The 20,011-nt window shown below is 51.4% G+C and overlaps 2 protein-coding genes across 2 annotated transcripts; one reads left to right on the plus strand and one right to left on the minus strand.

Moving 5' to 3' along the window:
* The first annotated feature begins 1,321 nt into the window (after nucleotides 1-1,321).
* VAT1 (vesicle amine transport 1) lies at nucleotides 1,322-8,333 on the plus strand. Its single transcript, XM_025439952.3, has 6 exons — nucleotides 1,322-1,814; nucleotides 4,838-5,045; nucleotides 5,448-5,618; nucleotides 5,726-5,815; nucleotides 6,347-6,588; nucleotides 6,743-8,333. Exons 1-6 carry the CDS (start codon nucleotides 1,407-1,409, stop codon nucleotides 6,824-6,826), a joined length of 1,203 nt encoding a protein of 400 aa, XP_025295737.1. The 5' UTR covers nucleotides 1,322-1,406; the 3' UTR covers nucleotides 6,827-8,333.
* A 130-nt stretch (nucleotides 8,334-8,463) lies between these two features.
* IFI35 (interferon induced protein 35) lies at nucleotides 8,464-19,363 on the minus strand. Its single transcript, XM_025439953.3, has 7 exons — nucleotides 19,152-19,363; nucleotides 10,199-10,297; nucleotides 9,695-9,842; nucleotides 9,512-9,618; nucleotides 9,227-9,416; nucleotides 9,025-9,131; nucleotides 8,464-8,811 (listed from the first exon to the last, which is right to left on the minus strand). Exons 1-7 carry the CDS (start codon nucleotides 19,167-19,169, stop codon nucleotides 8,620-8,622), a joined length of 861 nt encoding a protein of 286 aa, XP_025295738.3. The 5' UTR covers nucleotides 19,170-19,363; the 3' UTR covers nucleotides 8,464-8,619.
* Between the last annotated feature and the right edge of the window lie 648 nt (nucleotides 19,364-20,011).

The following is a 20,011-nucleotide window of genomic DNA, read 5'->3' on the forward strand; positions in this document are numbered from 1 at the left end:
AGCCTAGCGATAATCACACCAGTGTTTTGTGTTTGCATGTAATGCTTTACACTTGAAAGCGCTTCTTTGTTTCTTTTTTTAATTTTTTAAAGGATTTTATTTATTTATTCATGAGAGAGAGGCAGAGATACAGGCAGAGGGAGAAGCAGGCTCCATGCAGTGAGCCGGACGTGGGACTTGATCCTGGGTCTCCAGGATCACGCCCCGGTCCGAAGGCAGGCGCTCAACCGCTGAGCCACCCAGGGATCCTGAAAAGCGCTTCTTTAAATAGGTTATACTCGGTTTGATTTTATCTTTTAGCGCAAGCAATATCATCACCATTTTACAGAAGGAAAAGTCGAGGCACAGAGCTTTAACAGACTTTTATTTTTTTAAAAGGATTTTATTTATTCATGAGAGATACAGAGAAAGGCAGAGGCAGGGACGTAGGCAGAAGGGAGAAGCAGGCTCCCCGCAGGGAGCCTGATGTGGGACCCGATCCCGGGTCTCCAGGATCACACCCCGGGCTGAAGGCGGCCTTAAACTGCTGAGCCACCCGGGCTGCCCCAGATGGAGAGTTTTAGAGTTGGCTTCCCTGCTCCAAGTTACCAATGCAAGACCACACGAATGGGTCACATGTGGGTACAGTTAGAGCCTGAGGAACAGCTTAGTTGTTTGGGTTCTAGTCCATAGGTGGCTGGCTCCCCAAATCTTTTTTTTTTTTAAAGATTTTATTTATTCATGAGAGACAGAGACACAGGCAGAGGGAGGAGCAGGCTCCTCGCAGGGAGCCCGACGTGGGACTCGATTCCGGGTCTTCAGGATCACGTCCTGGGCCGAAGGCGGCGCTAAACCGCTGAGCCACCCGGGCTGCTCTGGCTCCCCAAATCTGATAGAAGCTCAGATTTTGTTTTTTTAAAGATTTATTTATTCATGACAGGCACAGACTGAGAGAGAGAGGCAGAGACATAGAGGGAGAAGCAGGCTCCTCGCAGGGAGCCCGATGCGGGACTCGATTCCAGATTCCGGGATCATGGCCTGAGCCGAAGGCAGGCGCTCAACTACTGAGCCACCCAGGCTTTCCGAAGCTCAGGTTTCGGGATCGTTCTTCAGATTGTCCTTTACATATTGCTTAACTCGCATAGATTTATTATGAATAAATACGGAAATTAAGTCGCAGTCTGGACGACCTTAAGAATGCCCTCGCCAGGGTCTCTCCAGACATTCCTGGTCTCCTGGTTCCGCGCTCCGGCTACACCCGCGCGATGGCCCTGGCCCTTTAAGTCGGCGCGCGAGGCCCCGCCCCCGCCTGGTGCCCCGCCCCCCTCCCGCTCGGAGTCCGCAGCCGCCGCAGCCTGCGACGCGCGCCCCGCCCTCCCCAGCTGTGCACCCTCCGTCCAGCTGCGCGCACGTCGGGAGTCCCAGACATGTCCGCGGAGAGAGAAGCAGCCGAGGCGGCCACCGTGGTGGCCGCGGCCGAAGCAGGGGCCGGAGAAGACGCCCATTCTCAGCCACCGAAAGCCGAGGCCGCTGGCGACACCCAACCACCCGCGACTTCCGAGGGGGCCGCCGCCGCGTCGCCGCCGCCGCTGCGGTGCCTGGTGCTCACCGGCTTCGGGGGCTACGACAAGGTGAAGCTGCAGAGCCGGCCGGGCGGGCCCCCGGCCCCCGGCCCCGGGCAGCTGACGCTGCGCGTCCGGGCTTGCGGGCTCAACTTCGCCGACCTTATGGCCCGGCAAGGGCTGTACGACCGGCTGCCGCCTTTGCCCCTCACCCCGGGCATGGAGGGCGCCGGCGTCGTGATCGCGGTGGGCGAGGGAGTCAACGACCGCAAGGTGAGCGGGCCCTGGCAGGGCGGGGAGAGGCTGCCCAGGCCATGCAGTGGGTCTCGAGTGGGCGGGGGCCGGGGGTGTGGCAGGGCGGAGGAAAACTGGCACCGGATAGACGGGCGTGGAAGGCGTTGGAAGGGAACCTGTGTGTCGAGGGCGCTGGGGAACTGGGTCTGTATTGGAGAGTAGGTAGTGGAGATGGAGTTATCGTCCCTTCCCCGACCATTTTTAATTGTGGCCGCCGCCCAGAAGCGGCGGCGGTGGTGGTAGTTTGGGGGGGTGGGGGGGAAACACAATAAGGCACTCGGGCGCATGCGCACAACGACCTTACCAACTACCCCCCTCCTCGCCCCCCCCCCCCCCCCGCCAACTCCCAGCTTAAAACCCCACCTGTACCCCTGGCACGAAACATTTCCCGGGTAATTGTGGTGTGTGATCCTGAGTACGGATCAGTGCCTTTTTTCCCCCGAGGAGCTTGGGGACCTATGTAGTCCGGGTTGGGCGGGGACGCATGACCCTGCCAGAGCCCCAGTCACATGCAGCCCCGTGGTCTGTGGGGGTGTGAGGAGGCCCCTCCCAGAGCTGGGCCAAAGAGAGGAGGCACGCCCATCATGGAGGAGAGGGAGCCTGCCACCCGCTCTCCCACCGGCCTGACACTGCCTCTCTGATCTTGGGGTTGGCGGGGACGAGATTGGGTCTCTGGATCTTTGTTTTAGGCTCTCTGTATCCCGTGACTGCACTATCTCCTCCTCCGGTGACTCAGCCTGGGGGCCGCGACCCCAGGCTGCCCTTGGGAACGTTGGGGGGCGGGGGCGTTGGTGGGGGTGGGGAACGCGCCTCCTCCTTACTCCCAGAGGACCCTCGCCTCAGAAACCCCGACGGTGCCCATTTGGACTGGGGGATTGGGGTGGGGGGGTGTGGCACCGGGAGCAGGTTGGCCCAGCTCTGCCGGTCTGTTTCTCCTTTCGTTTATCATTAATCTTGGCCACAAACCCGGACAGCGGAGAGTTCCAAATGAGCAATTTTGTGAGAGATTTAGAGTGAAGCCTTTGCACAGTCATTTGTTTGGGGATTTCTTTTTAAATCAGCTCCCTGCAAGAGAGGCCCCTCAGATGCAACCTTCCTCTTGCTAGTCCCAGATCCCAGAGCTGGAATTCTTGGATTTATTGTGCATGCAAACATCTTTTTAAAGTGCTTCTGCCTCCATTCAGCTCTGGCTCCACCCTTTCCACTGACTTCTAAGTAATCCCACTCTTCAGAAGGTGCTATGAGGAATTTGGTGTGTGTGTTGAAGGGGGAATTGTAGTTCATGTTTGAAGGCCACCCACCTAACCTCCCTCCCCACACTTTCCGCTTAGTAAATACAGGATATCCTGTCCAGAGCAAGAACCTGATGTAAGAGGCTGGATTCTGTGGGGAGAGCGCTCCTTCCCTCCAGATGTGGAAGGAGGAGGGGTCATGGCCCTGCCCTGTGATGGGCAGAGGAGTGGGCTTTAGCCTGGGTAGATGAACCTTGTTCTGGGCCAGATTGGTCACAGCCCTGGCTAACCACTGCACTTCCCGGCACTCCTGAGCTCTTTCTGAGTCTGCTAGTCCTGAGTCCTAGGGTGGAATGCTTCCATTCCCCAGACCTCATCTCAGGCCGGTGCTGGCAAGGGCAGATGCCAGCCTGCCTTCAGTCCTCCTTGTGCATGGAGTGTGGGGACTTGGGGACATGAAAAGGTGTGTGTGTTGGGGATCCCTGGATGGCTCAGTGGTTTAGTGCCTGCCTTTGGCCCAGGGCATGATCCTGGAGTCCCAGGATTGAGTCCCACGTCAGACTTCTGCATGGAGCCTGCTTCTCCCTCTGCCTGTGTCTCTGCCTCTCTCTCTCTCTCTGTGTCTCTCATGAATAAATAAATAAAATGTTAAAAAAAAAAAAAAAGAAAACAAAAGAGGTGTGTGTGGGACTCCCATCCCTCTCTCCATGGATCGATCCCAAGTCTCCTTAATGTACAGAATTCCCATCATTCCTGGCAGGGACCAAAACAGACCAGGATTGTCCTAGAATAGCACCCACATTTCCCTCTGCATGGCCTTCAGAGAGTGAGGAGAGGCCTTGCTTTCTTCAGAGATTACCCCCTTTCCTCTGCCCTCCTCTTGACCCCAGATGCTAAGCTGCAGGGAAAGATTCTGTTTTCTTAGCTCCCTTTCCCTCCTGCAGTGAGGCTCTTGTGCAGGTGGCTGGGGTGGGTCCAGAGTAGGGAGAGGGGATACCTCTTCCTGGTGGTTTAGTGCTGTGTGGCTGTCTTTGTACATCACCCCAACCCCTTGTCTCTGGGTGAAGGTGTTTTCTGAGCCCCCAGTGCTGGCTCAAATGCTTCTTGTGAGGTTATTGCACCAGCCAAGCTGCTCAGAGATCTTTATGGCCCCCTATCATTATTATTACCTAATACTTTGAACTGCTTACTCTGTGCCAGACACTGAGCTAAAAATTACCAAATGATTTTTTTTTGCCACTTAATCCTTATAATTGCCCTATTTTACAGACAGGAAAACTGGAGCTCAAAAAGATTAAATAGTTTTTATTTGCCCAAGGTCACACTGTCAATAAACAGCAGAGCCCATTTTTTTTTTTTTTTTTACTTTTTTTTTTAAACCAAAACAGTTTGATCTCTTAAACAGTACTCCATGCTGCCCTAACCATAAGCTTCTTGCATTCAGGGATCTTACACAATAGTGAAGTATAAATCTATAGTCGAGATAAAGACAGTATCTACCTCAAAGAGCTGGGAAGGATTAATCGAGTGTTTTTATATAATAAACTTACTATAGCACTTGGAGTTGGGCCTGGCCTCTGGTAAGCACTCAGTAAAGGTAAGTTGTTATTATTTTCCGTGGTATTATTATTACTATTACTGTGACTACTGTGGCTGCTTCTTTTGCCACTTCATTGCCAGGAAGAGGGCCTTGAACGTAGTAGAAGGTCATAAATTGCCAGTGGGTGAACGGGCAAGGGACCGACTGATACTCTTCTTTCATTCTTCAAGGTAGGGGACCGGGTGATGGTGTTGATCCGGTCAGGCATGTGGCAGGAGGAGGTGACTGTGCCCTCAGCCCAGACCTTCCAGATGCCAGAGGCCATGACCTTTGAGGAAGCCGCTGCCTTGCTGGTCAATTACATCACAGCCTACATGGTCCTCTTTGACTTCGGCAATCTACGGCCTGGCCACAGCGTCTTGGTACACATGGCTGCAGGTGACAGGCCTCCTCCCTTCATCCCCCCCCCTTACCCCACCCACATTTCCTTCGGGGCCCCTTCCCTGCAGCCTGTCTGGACGGTTGTCATGGCAACACCAGGCTGCCTCGGCCTCTGGCTCCCAGAGGGCTCTGCAGTATTGTTGCCGTGGTAACACTCAGGCACCAGGTCCAGCCTGGCGTGCTATCCATAGCAACGTGCCCTCAGCCAGCACCCCCTCCTTTGCCAGCTACCCTCCCCTCAGTTCTCCATCATGGATATTGGATGTTGTTATGAGGAGAGAAAGCCTCTGCGTGAGCCCAGGCAAAATGAAAGTGATGAGCAGAGTCCTTGAGAGGCAGGAACAGGGGGCGGTGGCGGGGTGACCCCACATCCCCCCTCATGAAACCATCTTGCCACAGGGGGTGTGGGTATGGCCGCCGTGCAGCTGTGCCGCACAGTGGAGAATGTGACGGTGTTCGGGACAGCCTCAGCCAGCAAGCACGAGGTGCTGAAGGAGAACGGGGTCACACACCCCATCGACTATCACACGACTGACTACGTGGATGAGATCAAGAAGATCTCCCCCAAAGGTGGGGTGGGCGTTTGGACAGGGACAGGGTGGCCCAGAACAGGGAGGGGCGCACCAGATCTGTGGATCCTAATGCTGTTCCTGGGCACCCCCTCTACTCTGTGACAGGAGTGGACATCGTCATGGACCCCCTGGGTGGGTCAGATACTGCCAAGGGCTACAATCTCCTCAAACCCATGGGCAAAGTGGTCACCTATGGTGAGTTAGCAGGCTGTGAGGGGGAGCAGGGTGGGTCTAAAGGGCATGATGTAGAGGCCCAGGGACTCAGGTGCTCAAGCAAGCATCTGGGTGAGGGTGAGCCGGGTTGGGTGCTGCTTGCAGATTGCTGCCTCCGGGGTGGAGCTATTGTCATTCTCATTCACTCCTTTTCCTACAAGTCACAGTGAATTCTGTGTTCTTTCTGTTCTCCCGTTTGGGGAGTATTCCAGATGCAAAATCCATCATCAGTTGGCCTGCCTATGTCTTACCGTCCTGGGCTTCTTGGGCAAGCTGCATTGTCATTTGAAAAACTGTTTCACAAAAAAGTCAACAAATAAATAAAGATGAGGGCAATTTTTGAGTCAGCTGGAGACCATTTAGGCCTGGCAGCCAGCAGGTGGGGGGATTAGCTGGCACTCCGTGTTGCTGCCGTAGATATGTTAAGAGGCCCACAGAGGGCAGGTGAGCATGGATTTGGACAGGGACATGCCTGGTACTGGGATTTACAGGCCGTGTCTCCCCATCCCTTAGGAATGGCCAACCTGCTGACCGGCCCCAAGCGGAACTTGATGGCCCTGGCACGCACATGGTGGAATCAGTTCAGCGTGACTGCTCTGCAGCTGCTGCCGGCCAACCGAGCTGTGTGTGGCTTCCACCTGGGCTACCTGGAGGGTGAGGTAGAGCTAGTCAGTGGTGTGGTGGCCCGCCTCCTGGCTCTGTACAACCAGGGCCACATCAAACCCCACATTGACTCTGTGTGGCCCTTTGAGAAGGTGAGTGTGATGACTGCAGGGAGGGCCAAGGTGGGAGCCCTGAAGGCTGGGGTCCCAGGGGTGGGATTCCTGAGAAGAGGAGGGGGACTCTTTTAGGCTGGCTCTCTGGAGGGGCTGGACGGCACTGGGAGCCAGGTCTTGTTTTCCTCTCCAGGTGGCAGATGCCATGAGGCAGATGCAGGAGAAGAAGAATGTGGGCAAAGTCCTCCTGGTGCCTGGACCGGAGAAGGAGAACTAGGGCGGGGGGCTGGCAGAGACCCTCATGGCCCGGGAAGAGAGAGACTGGGGAGCCGCGTTAATGTTGATCACCAGACTCTCTTACATTTCATCCTCTCTCATAACACTGCCCTCTCTCCCCCGAAAGGTCTCCGTCGTGATGACCTCTCCCCTGCCCTGTTCTGTCTCCTTAGGCAGGGCTGCCCCCTCCCCCTTCCTGCCCTCGGAAGAGGTTGGGAAGTGACCACTTGGATGTCTGGGCCCTGCCAAGGGGACAGGGAGGGTCAGAGGGAGGCCGGCTGCTTCCTGCCCCCACCCTTTCCCTGGGCCCGCTGTGCTGCTTTTGTGCCAAGGTTAGCCAATCCCTTTCCGTCCAGTTCTGTGTGCTTCCACCTCTGCCTCATCTCCCCTCCCACCCCTACCCCACACCGACCCCTCCCACCCCCCAAAGAATTGAAATGTCAGCTCAGGATATGGGGCCAATCTGTGTGAATCTAGCATGTCCCCGTCTGGCCCTCGTGTCCCTTCAGCCCAGGCCAACCAGGGCCCACCTCTGAACTCTGCGGCCTCTTGTCCCCCACCTCCTCAAGCACAACTGGGCTGCTTCCACCTCCAGGTTTTCTGCCACTCTCCACCAACGTTGCCTCTTACAACAGGGGTGGGAATCAGACCTGCTCCCCTAGGTCACAACTGTGGGAGGGACACAGCCCCCCCCACCTCCCCCTTCACTGAGTTCTCTGGAGTTGTTCTCAGTGCCTTAGCAACGGAAAACCTGTGCTTGCATGTGGGGCGGGGGTCCCTGTCTCACATCTCCTTCTCTACCCCCGTACTCCCCAGTGCCTTCCTTGTTCTGCTGGAGCTGGGGTTTTGCTGCCTCCCAGTCCCACAACACTGCCAAAAATCTGTGTGCGTGCCAGTGGGTGGGGGGGCAGGGGCCAGCCCTAGCCTCCTGGGGTCTCTGCTGTGTCCTGTCTCTGGGGCTGTCATTTCTCTGTGGCTGGTTGAAAAGAAAAAGGCAGGGAAACTTTCTCAGCCTTGCAGATAAGTGTGGCATTTACCAGCCTGAGCTTTGAGAGGCTGTGCCATCTGTTTCTTGTTCTGGGACCAAAGTAAAAAAAAAATCAAAGCACATTTCCTGTGTCATCAAGGGAGGCTCGCGGCCTTCTCAGAGCAGGGGGCGCCTTTTCGAACTCAGCCCCAAACTTTGTTTACATGGGTGGGGAGATGGAACGGGGTGGGGGTGGGGGCGGTCAGGAGGAGGGGGTGTTGAGGACCTGGGCTGCTGGAACCAAAGCAGGGACTTCCTGGCTGGAGGGGTATAACCCCCTCGGCCCTCCGACGTGGAATTTGGGTTATTGCCCAGGCACTGCCAGTGGGAGGTGAGGTGAGGAGCTCAGCCTCTTCATTGTCTAAATGAGGCCTGAACGTGTGAAGTGCGATTTCTGCTTTTCGTGTACCCCCCCCAACCCTCCCCACCCCGGTTTACCGAAGCTGCCTTTGTGTTTGTGTCAATAAAAAGCCAAACCCTGGGTCCTGATTGTTGCCTCTTGAGAGTGGAGGGGAAGGTGGGCTCATGGAAGGCCAGTGCTTGAGAATGGAAGGTTAGGGTTCCTCCTTCCATGCTCAAGTCAAGTTTCCTTTCAGGAAATGCAATGAGAAGAAGGTCACGCCACTTTTATTGTTCTTGGGCAGCATTGTACAACCCATAATCCCTGCCGCTGTTGACTAGCACAATCTCTTGCACCCAATGCACCTGACTCCAGCCTGGTTAGAGAGGCTTGGCTGAAGGGTGGGGGCAATGAGAAGGGTAGGCTCTTAGCCCGATGTGGCAGTAAAGACTGCCAGGCCCCGCTGTCCCGGGGGCACAACTCTCAGGGACTCCACCTCTCCACCTCCACGAGAGGGCTTCTGGAAGTGGATCTCCAGGATGTCCTGCAGCTCTGGGCCATCCAGGACATCAGGAATGTTGAGCACTAGCCCTGATTGGGGCACCGGCCGGAACATGATCTGGAAAAGGAGCCAGGAGCTGGGCAAAAGGCTCTCCAGAGTCAGGGACTAGGGACAGGCGGTACCGTGGGGGTATGGGAGGGACCAGGAGGCTGGAGAGGCTGGCAATGGGGAGGGCAGTGGAGTCTGGGGACTCTGATCCCATTTTGGGCAAGTTTCTGGCTGGCAGACAGGTTCCTTGCCCAGCCTCTGATTCTCTACCTTCCCACTTACCTCTGCCTTCTGAATCTCCCCACTTAGGTAGGGAGAGACTCTCAAAGGGAAACTTTGCCTGCCCAGTGGCACTGTGAACTGGCCAACCTGGCACAGGTGCTGCGCCACTGTGGGGAGAGAGAGGGATGGACGTCTGGCATCAAGGGCTCTGCTGTCCCTCAGTCTAATGCATCAGCCTGAAACTTGTGGGCAGGGCCCTTACCTGTGTCCTTAGTGAAACCCAGAACAACACCCCCTTGCAGTAGTAGTTCCCGGGTCTCCACCTCACCACCTCCATTCCTGATCTTGCCAAAGAAGATCTCCAGCTTGTCCAGCAGCTCCTCCTCACTCAGTCTGAGCCCTGCAGGAAACCCACTGACCAGCACGCTCCACCTGCTTATCTGAGTGGACACCTGGGGCAGACATGAAGGAGAGGTCCAGCCCCACTTCCCAGTGCCCAAGTGCCATGGCACTCCCTGCACATCCCAGGACCCTGCTGTTCTCTCACCTGGATGGTGGTCACCATGGGCAGCTCCAAGGCTTCCACTTGAACCCGCAACCGGCATTCCTCTATGTCGATTTTATGTTCCTTCTGCTGTACCACCCTCTCAGCCACTGGCATGAGGAAGCAGCAAGGTCAGTGCTGGGATGCCTCCCAGCCTCCCTCCCAGGGCTTCTCATGAGAGCTCACCCTTGGGGTCATCAAAGTTGACCAGAGCAGAACCTCCTGGCAGAGGGTAGCAGATCCGCAGTTTGGAAACCAAACACGTGGGCACCTCTTTGCCCTGCTGAGTGTGTCCTCGGAACACCAGGGGGAGTGCAGGTACTGAGAATGGGACCTGGAGGCCAGGGCAGGGAGGCTGATGCAGCCTTCAGGGGCGGGAGAGGCCTGACCCCCACCCCCCAGGAGGAAAGTGTTCCTTGTGCTCAATGCCAGGAACAAGTACATTTACTGAAAGAAGAGCTGGATAAATGAGTGGATGAACATAGGCCAAGCCTGTACTGGCACTTTACTCCCAAGATCTTAGTTTGTTCTCACACCAGCAAGTCTGGTAGTTCCACTTTACAGATGAGAACACATGTCCCAAGAGCTCAAGTAACACACTGGAGGTCACACAAGGCAAAGAAGTGGCGGAGCCAGGAGAGAGAGTAACTTCTAGTTCTTTCTACCAGGCCACCCTCTCTCCCAGCTTACCTGGTCAGGGGGGATGTCCCTGAGCTCTCTCCTCTGCTGCTGCAGTTCCTGCAGCCTCCTCATCAGTCTGGTCTGCTCCTCCTGAAGCGCACAGAGGGCCTAGTAGGGGGAGATGACCAGACATCCACCTGCCTTCCTGGAGAAGGAGCCCAGTGGAAGGCCTTTTCCCACAGCAGAGCTGGTGCTCAGCTCAAGGAGAGTCCAGCCCTGGGCTGGGCCTGGCCCACTTTCCTCAGGACTTACCTGGCCTCATCTCAGCCACTGTCTGGGGGGTGCAGGAGGAGCCTTGGCAGCAGCCACAGTTGGTTCATTACAGAAGACTATGCCTTTAACAAACACTAACTGAGTTCCTGCTGCAGGGTGCCAAGCACTGACACAGGGTAGTGGGGGACAAGAGGCCAGCCATCGGGTCTGTACGAAACAGTACCCAAGACACCATACCCACAGGACCCACTGTGAAGCATGTTAGGAGTATGGAGGAGGGACTGTCCCATAGGCCTTAACATAACTAGGGAGGCCTCCAAAGGGGATGCAGGCTTAGAATGGCAACACATCATACTATTAGCTAACATTTATGAAGCATTTACTGTATGTCAGGCCATATGCCAAGCTTTCTATGTGCATTATATCGCTCAATTCTGGAAACAACCCTATGAGATAAATTCCCTTAGCCTTATTTTACAGACGAGGAAACCAAAGCTCAGAGAGGATAAGTGACTTGCCCAAAGTCATTCGGCCCTATGCAGTCTGACTCCAATCTGTGCTTTCCAGTGAAGAAATATAGCCCAGAGTGGGGGAGCGACATCCCCCACATCTCCCAGCTTGTCCCTTGACTAGTGGTCTTTCCACTGTACTAAGCAGCCTTTCAGGCTGCGTGTGATTTGGAGCAAGTCCAGAGACAGAGAGTGACAACATGGGCAAGGGAATGACACCAGGGACACGAATGAATGCACCTTTGTTTGTGGGATGGAGTAGACGTGAGCTGGCGAGTTCACTGTGTGGTTGGGAGGCCTGATTAATAAGGTCAGCTCAGAGAAGTGTGAGCTCACTCGGGAAGGCGGGACTCTATCCTAGCCATCTCTGTGTCCCCAGTGTTCGGCAGAGTCCCTGGCACAAAACAGGCATTCAAAAATGTGTGTTGAATGAATGAATGAATGTGGTGAATGAATGATAGGATGGGAGCATATTTCAGAGGGCACTGGAGATGTTCAGTGTGAGTTTGCTTTATTTTAAACAGAGGAACCCAGGGCTTGACCAAATAACACTGGTTGATGGGTAGTGAGAAAGGCACCCAGTTCTTTATATTTCTATAAATAAGGGAACTTTAGGGGCTGGACAGATGACATCAATGAGTCCAGGAAGCCAGTGTGGATAACAGGGAGTGCTAGGAACTCAAACTGGAGAGAGCATGTCCCCACCTAAGTGGCATCCTCTTCTCAGCTCCAGCCAAGATTTTCTCATGTGGGAATGTGGTTTCAGGATCCTGTATCTTCCCTTTTTTTTTTTTTTTAAGATTTTATTTATTTATTCATGAGAGACACAGAGAAAGAGAGAGAGAGAGAGACTGAGAGAGAGCCAGAGACACGGGTAGAGGGAGAAGCAGGCTCCATGCACGGAGCCTGACGTGGGACTCGATCCTGGGTCTCCAGGGTCATGCCCTGGGCTGAAGGCGGCGCTAAACTGCTGAGCCACCAGAGCTGCCTCTTCCCATTTTTAAAAAAGATTTTATTTTAGGGGTGCCTGCCTTTGGCTCAGGTCATGATCCCAGGATTCTGAGATGGAGCCCCATGTGGAGCTCTCTGTCCAGCGGGGAGCCTGCTGCTTCTCCCTCTGCCTGCCACTCTGCCTGCTTATGCTCTATTGCTTTCTGTCAAATAAATAAAATATTTAAAAAATATATTTTATGTATTTATTTGAGAGAGAAAGCATAAGCAGGGGGGAAGGGTAAAGGGGGAGGAAAGACTCTCACGTAGACTCCCCACTGAGCATGGAGCCCAACGTGGGGCTCAATCTCATGACCCTGAGATCATGACCTGAGCCAAAACCAAGAGTTGGTTGCTCAATCGATTGAGCCACCCCGGTACCCCAATAAATATAGAGTTTTTCAAAGAACCATTCAAGTAGGAGAGTTCAGATTTGATATCAGTAGGAAATAGAACTAGTGAAGATTTTGGGGGTGTGTGAGGTAGTAGACACAGTGTTTAAGGGAGCAATTTGGCAGCTATGGCAGGATGAACTCCAGCATCAGGAACTGGGAAGTGACACTGAGTTTCTAATTCCCATGGATGTGGCAGGAGCTGGGCTGGGCGTCTGGCAATGGGCATGTGCGGGTGAGCATATTTCATGAGGAAAGCTCCAGGACTCCGGGTGTGTATATTAAGGAGACAGAGGGGACAAACTGAAACGATGATGTCGAGGTTGCAGACCTAGGTGTCAAGAGTTTGGTAGAAAGCCAGTGACCCAGGCACCTGGATCAGTTAAGTGTGTGCCTTTGGCTCAGGTCATGATCTCAAGATACTGGGATCGAGCCCCGTATCGGGCTCTCTGCTCAGTGGCAAGTCTGCTTCTCCCTCTCCCTCTGTGATCTTTCTGGTTCTCTCTCTCTCTCTCAAATAAATACATAAAATCTTAAAGCAAGCAAGCAAGCCAGCCAGCCAGTGACCCAACAGGCAAAGAAGAGAGCCGATGGTTACTGGGGGCCTGCTAGATGCGGGGCATAGTTGAATGCCAACTCAATTTAAGTATCACAAAATGGCCTCCTATCTTCAACACCAAACTCAAACTTCTCTCTTCTAGGACCCTCTGAAAGACAACACAGACCAATCATAGTCACTTACATGAATTCAACTATATATGCTATTATTTATATGACAGGATAACATTATCTCCTAAATGCAAGCCAATGTGCAACTGGTGGTCCATTGAAAAAAACTGCAATCCATTCTACACAGAGCTCATTGAAAGACTATAAATTCTGGATATTTTGGGGGTGAGTTAATGATTTAAGGTTAAAAAAAATGATTTAAGGTTAATTTTGACTACCTTTATGCTCCTGCCTTACTTGCCAATTTACAACCTAACTACCCCATAAAGATAAAAATCTCACGCTATCTATGCTCATCATAGGGGTATTGGGTGGCAGTTTAAAAGCATGAATTTGGACACCTGGGTGGCTCAGTGGTTGAGCATCTGCCTTTGGCTCAGATTGTGATTCTGGGGTCCTGGGATGGAGTCCTGCATCAAGCTCCCCATGGGGATCCTGCTTCTCCCTCTGCTTATGTTTCTGCCTCTCTTTCTGTGTCTCTCATGAATAAACAAAATCTTAATTTTTTTTTTAAATTTATTTATGATAGTCACACAGAGAGAGAGGCAGAGACACAGGCAGAGGGAGAAGCAGGCTCCATGCACCGGGAACCTGACGTGGGATTCGATCCCGGGTCTCCAGGATCGCGCCCTGGGCCAAAGGCAGGCGCCAAACCGCCGCGCCACCCAGGGATCCCAATAAACAAAATCTTAAAAAAAAAAAAAAGCATAAACTTTAGGGCTCACATCCAGCACCTCCTAGCTAGGACTGCAAGACAATGAGCAAGTTATTTAGCTCTCTGTGCCTTGGTTTCCTCATCTGTAAAATGGGCATAATAGCAATTTCCACCTATATATAATTTTGTTGGAAACAAAGGTGCCTGACACATAATGCGTGCTATGTTGAGTGTTTTCTATTTTATTTTATTTTATTTTATTTTTATTTTATTTTATGATTTTATTTATTTATTCATGAGAGACACAGAGAGAGGCAGAGACATAGGCGGGGAGAAGCAGGCTCCATTCAGGGAGCCCGATGTGGGACTTGATCCCAGGACTCCAGGATCACGCCCTGGCCCCAAGGCAGGCACTAAACCGCTGAGCTACCCAGGGATCCCCGAGTGTTTTCTATTTTATTAATCCTCCTTTTATTATTTTTTTAAAAGAGTTATTATTTGAGAGAGAAAGAGAGAGAGTGAATGTGTGAGCCAGGGAGGTGGGGCAGAGGGAGAGGGAGAGAGAGAATCTCAAGCAGACTCTTAGCTAATCAGGGAGTCCAACGTGGGGCTGAATCCCACAACCCTGAGATCATGACCTTAGCCAAAGTCAAGAGTCAGATGCTTAACTGACTGAGCCACCTAGGCACCCCTATTAATCCTCATGTTATAGATGGAGAACCTGAGGTCTGTCAGGGTTAATTAATGGGCCAAAATAAGCCGAACCCAAGGCCGTTGAAGACACACAGGGTCAGGGACAGGACTTAGTAGAAAGGACTCTGGTTTGGAACAGCATGTGGTGATGGAAGAAGCCAAGGGAAGGAAGAACTGTTTGAAGGACAGAGCCTTAAAAATCTAATCTTTGAGGATACCTAGTCAGGAGGCAGAGGAGACAAAGGAATGGAAGAGGAAAAAAAAAGGGGGGGCTGGTCAGAGATAAAGAGGGCTGGGGCCAGGACTGGGGACTGTCAGAGACACAGAGGGGGAAGAGGGAGGAAGCAGAGCTTCAAGGAAAGGAGGCTGTAAGATGTCTACTTGCTCATACTCATTCAAGAATTAGCTACTGAGGGATCCCTGGGTGGCGCAGCAGTTTGGTGCCTGCCTTTGGCCCAGGGTGCAATCCTGGAGACCCGGGATTGAATCCCACGTCGGGCTCCCAGTGCATGGAGTCTGCTTCTCTGTCTGCCCCGCCCCCCCCCTCTCTCTCTCTGTGACTATCATAAATAAATAATAAAAAAAATTAAAAAAAAAAAAAGAATTAGCTACTGAGCATCTACCAAGTGCCGGGTACTGTTCTAGGCTCTGGAGACACAATCGTGAACAAAACAGAACTTCCTTGTGGGGTTTATGTTCTAGAGGATGAATCAGACAATAAAGAGAATAAATAAAATCTACCGTATACTAGTGGTAATATTGTGGAGAAAAACAAAGCAGGGGCAGAGAGAGAACATTGGAGTACATTTTAAATGGGGTGATCAGAGCAGGCCTAGCTGAGATGATACTTGATCATTTAAATGAAGGAGATGCAGGAAGGAGCCATGTGTACACGGGGAAGTTCTATACAGAGGAACAGCAAGTACATAGGCCCTGAGAAGGGAGTTTGTCAGGCGTATTTGAGGAATAGCAAGGAAGCCAAGGTGGTGGAGCAGAGGAACTGAGAGGATAGTGGCCAGAGATGAAGTCACAGAGGAAATGGGGTTGGACCACGTAGAGCCTATGACATGTTGTGATGGGGGAAGCCGTAGACAGGCTTAAAATTTAACAGGATTACTTAGCTATAGTGTGGCTAGACTGCTGTGGAGAAAGGACACAAGCAGGGAGACCACCAAGGAGGCCATTACAGTGTCCAGGGAAGCCATGTTGCTGGCTTGGACCAGGTGGATGGAAGTGGTGAGGAGCTGTGGAGTCTAGATTGATTAAAGTTGCTGATGGATCAGAAGTAGAGTGTGGAAGAAAGAGAGGAGTCTGAGATGACTCTAAGCTTTTTGGCCTGAGCAAATGGAGGGAATATGAGCCATTTTCTGAGATGGGGAGGACTGTGGGTGGAAAAGACTTAGGGCAGAAAATTAGGAGTTTATTTTGAACATATTAGGTATAAAGTGCCTATGTGATATTCCAGCAGAGACATAGGGTAGCAGTTTCTTCTAGGGATCCAGTATTCAGGGAAGGGGTCCAGGCCGGAAGTATACATTTGGGAGTTATTCATGGAGGGAAGATAAAGTCACAAAACTAAGGAAGATCATGAAAAAAGTCACACAACTACATGAAAGCAACAGTGACAGGGGTACAGACATAGAGAGGTCCAAGGGCTGATTTCTGGAGCATTTAACACAAAGGGTCAGGAGAAGAAGTACCAGCCAGGGAGAAGCATGGGGGGTGGGGAGGTGAACCTGGAGGGAGAACAGGAGTGTGAAGAAGGGTTTCAAGGAGGAGGAGCAGCTGTGCCGAATGCTGCTAACAGGCCAACTAAGATGAGGAATGAGAATGAATCCCGAGACTGAGAAACAAAAAACAGTGCTACTTATAAAGAAATAGCCTTACAAAGTTCACATACAAAAGATTATTATTGTGGCTTTATTTAAAACAGACAAAAAGGGACGCCTGTGTGGCTCAGCGGCTTAGAGCCTGCTTTAGGCCCAGGGTGTGATCCTAGAGTCCCGAGATCGAGTCCCACATCGGGCTTCCTACATGGAGGCTGCTTCTCTCTCTGCCTGTGTCTCTGCCTCTCTTTCTCTCTGTGTCTCTCATGAATAAGTAAATAAACAGAATCTTAAAAATAAAAAAATAAAACAGACAAAAAGAGGGGTGTCTGGGTGGCTTAGCCAGTAGAGCATATGACTCTTGATCTCAGGGTCTGAGTTCGAGCCCCACATTGGGTGTAGAGCTTACATTAAAAACAAAACAACAAAACAAACGAATAGAAATCTACATGATTAACAATAGAGGAATAGCTAAATAAATATCATGTAGCAATTAAAAGATATAGAAGAACATTTAATGATATGAAAAAATGCTCACAATAAGCCCCCAAAGCAAGATATACAAACTGTATAGAAAGTATGATCCTATTCTGTTGACTTAAAAAGTTTTATTTCCGGGTGCCTGGGTGGTTCAGTCAGTTAAGCGTCTGCCTTTGGCTTAGGTCGTGATCCCAGAGTCCTGGGATCAAGCCCTGCATTGGGCTCTCTGCTTGGCAGGGAGTCTGCTTCTCTCTATCCCTGCAGCTCCTCCTGCTTGTGCACTCTCTCAAATAAATAAATAAGATCCTAAAAAAATGTTTTGGAAAAAGTTTTATTTGATAAGGATATTTATTAACACATAAAAATGCATAGGGGGCGACTGGCTGGCTCAGTCTTGCAAGAGCATGTGACTCTTGATCTCTGGGTCATAAGTTTGAGCCCCATATTGGGTGTAAGGATTAGTTAAAAAAAAAAAGTTAAAAAAAAAAGGCATAAAAAAACTGGGAAAATAGCAAAATGTTATAAACAGAGGTTGTCTCTCAATAATAAATTTAGTGTGATTAAAAGATAAGCGTTTCCTGAATCTACCTTCCAATATGTAAAGGCTCTTCAAGGGAGTAGTTTTGGCAGAAGTAGAAGATGGAGGTGAATCAAGATAATCTTGGGGAACTGGGATTCTGAAAGGTTGGCAATAACAATAATAACAAACACATATTGGGGCACCTGGATGGTTCAGGTGGTTCAGGGCCTGCTTTTGGCTCAGGTCATGATCCTAGAGTCCCGGGCTGGAGCCCCACATGGAGCCCCACAACAGGCTCTCTGCTCAGTGGGGAGCTGCTTCTCCCTCTGCCTCTTACCCACTCATGTTCTATCTCTTATGCTCTTTCTCAAATAAATAAAATCTTAAAAAATAAATAACAAACACATATTGTATGCTTAGTAGTTGCCAAGCAGTGTGCTAAGTTTTTAGTGTATTAATTTATGGATTATCTGCTTTAGTTTTTTTTTTTAAGATTTTATTTATTTATTTATTCATAGAGATGCAGAGAGAGAGAGAGAGAGAGAGAGGCAGAGACACAGGCAGAGGGAGAAGCAGGCTCCATGCAGGGAGCCTGACCTGGGACTCGATCCAGGGTCCCCAGATCACGCCCTGGGTTGCAGGTGGCGCTAAACCGCTGTGGCACCGGGGCTGCCCTGCTTTAGTTTTTTTAAGATTTTATTTATTTATTCATGAGAGACATACAGAGAGAGGCAGAGACATAGGCAGAGGGAGAAGCAGGCTCCCATGGGGAGCCTGATGTGGGACTCGATTCTAGGACCCTGGGATCATGACCTGAGCCGAAGGGAGATGCTCAACCACTGAGCCACTGAGCCACCCAGATGCCCTAATTTTTCTTTTTTCTATTTTTTTTTAAATTTATTTTTAAAGATTTTATTTATTTATTCATGAGAGAGAGAGAGAGAGAGAGAGAGAGAGGCAGAGACACAGGCAGAGGGAGGAGCAGGCTCCATGCAGAAGCCCTACGTGGGACTCAATCCCGGGACCCCAGGGTCACGCCCTGGGCTGAAGGCGGCGCTAAACCGCTGAGCCACCCAGGCTGCCCCATTTTTCTTTTTTTAAAAAGTGATCTCTACACCCAACGTGGGGTTTGAACTCACAACTCTGTGATCAGGAGTCACCGACTCCACCAACTGAGCCAGCCAGGGGCTCTGAGCCTGTGATCTTAATACACTTGGGGTGCAAATGAAAATTTCCCAAGCGAGACATCTGTGTACTTATAACAGACGGGGTAGTAGCAGGGAGGGAAAGACTGAAGAAGCTGGAGAGAGGAGGAAATTCATTCATCCCACAGCTGTTTATTGAGTGCTGACTGCCTGCCAGGCACAGGGCTAGCATGTCTAGGGATCAAAGGTGAACAGGCTACACAGGGGACCAGTCATAGTCTAGCAGGAGTCAGGGCATTCACAGGTCAGGAAAGAGAGGACCACAGCTCGCAGGGGGAAGGTGAGCTCTTTGAGGAGTAACACGTCTTCCAGTGACCGGGAAGAGGGCCCAGGGTTCAACTGAAATGAACTGTAAGGTGTGGAACTATCCATTTCAACTCTAGGATGAAATATAAGGAGGGGAAGTTTGTTGGGCAAGATCTCAGGAGATCAGGGTGTGAATGAATCTTAAACTTTTTGGGTCACAAAGCCCTTTGAGTATCGAAAGAGAACTGTGGATTGGCTCAGAAAAAATGCACATTCACATGAGGACTTCTGGAGCTCCTGAGGTGCAGGATATAGAACTGCCTCTGAGGCAATGGGTTAGGGGAGAGGTAATGGCAGCGGTGTTTCTCCCCCAACCTCTAGCAGGTCTGAGAGATGGGCAGAGACACTCGGCCACCAGGCCCTGAGATACCTACCTGCACATTCTCAGCCAAGAGGAATGCTCCTCTGCTTCTCCCACCGCCCCCCAACACTCTCCTCACTTACCACATCATAGACTGACATGAGCCTGGGGTCTGGTTGGCAAGGGCTGAGGCTTCAGAGCTGGGCGCAAAGTGGCAGCGTTCTCTGTAACGAAACGCTTGCTTCTACCTTCTGAGGTGTCTTAGTCTCCTCCAAGCTGGGCCTGACATGCACTTCTGATGGCTCTGCCTGCAGGCTTTGCTTCCACTTTCATTTCTGCAAAATCCCTTCTGCTGGTTTGACACGCCCCCAGCCGCCTGCCCCACCTCTGGGAGGAGCCTTTCTGGTCTTGAAAGTTGACTTCACCCCCTGGAGGCCGGAGGGGAAGCCACCCACAAATAACTGCAAACAGGATGTAGGCCCCAATCAACCACTCATTCCCAGCCTATTAATCCCAGTAGGAACCCGCAGGTAGAATTTTGTCTACTGTTATTTCCCCGGAGCCCAGAAAGATGCCGGGTGCATAAGAACTAATTAAGATTGAGAAATGTAACCAGGCTGGCTAAGGCCTCTCCACGTTTGCAAAGCTGTACGAGTAGCCAGCCATTTTGTTTGAGAGCTGATCCAATACTGGTTCTGCTTCACGAGTTAACTCAATCTTCCAAACAACCCCACAAAGTCAGTTCTGTTTTTGCCATTTTATGGACGAGATTCTAAACTTCTGAGGCAGTGGAGTGTAGAAACTTGCTCGAAGTCATATTGCTGGGAAGTCAAGCCATGTATTCAAACCTGGGTGGAATAGTATTTGAATTTGGGCCTTGAGGCAGAGTAGAAAGAACTCTTTTTTTTTGTTTGTTTAAAGATTTTATTTATTTATTCATGAGTGACAGAGAGAGAGAGAGAGAGAGGGGCAGAGACACAGGCAGAGGGAGAAGCAGGCTCCA

Source organism: Canis lupus, chromosome 9, assembly GCF_003254725.2.
Source record: "Canis lupus dingo isolate Sandy chromosome 9, ASM325472v2, whole genome shotgun sequence".
NCBI classification, from domain to species: domain Eukaryota; kingdom Metazoa; phylum Chordata; class Mammalia; order Carnivora; family Canidae; genus Canis; species Canis lupus.

Bases quoted from the DNA above. Each gene is read 5' to 3' on its own strand.
- VAT1 (XM_025439952.3), top strand. From the start codon at position 1,407: ATGTCCGCGGAGAGAGAAGCAGCCGAGGCGGCCACCGTGGTGGCCGCG. The intron at 1,815-4,837 runs GTGAGCGGGCCC...TCATTCTTCAAG, and splicing joins AGGGAGTCAACGACCGCAAG to GTAGGGGACCGGGTGATGGT. The intron at 6,589-6,742 runs GTGAGTGTGATG...TTTCCTCTCCAG, and splicing joins CTGTGTGGCCCTTTGAGAAG to GTGGCAGATGCCATGAGGCA.
- IFI35 (XM_025439953.3), bottom strand. The intron at 9,619-9,694 runs GTGAGCTCTCAT...TCCTCATGCCAG, and splicing joins CAACTTTGATGACCCCAAGG to TGGCTGAGAGGGTGGTACAG. The intron at 9,132-9,226 runs GTAAGGGCCCTG...CTCTCCCCACAG, and splicing joins GGGTTTCACTAAGGACACAG to TGGCGCAGCACCTGTGCCAG.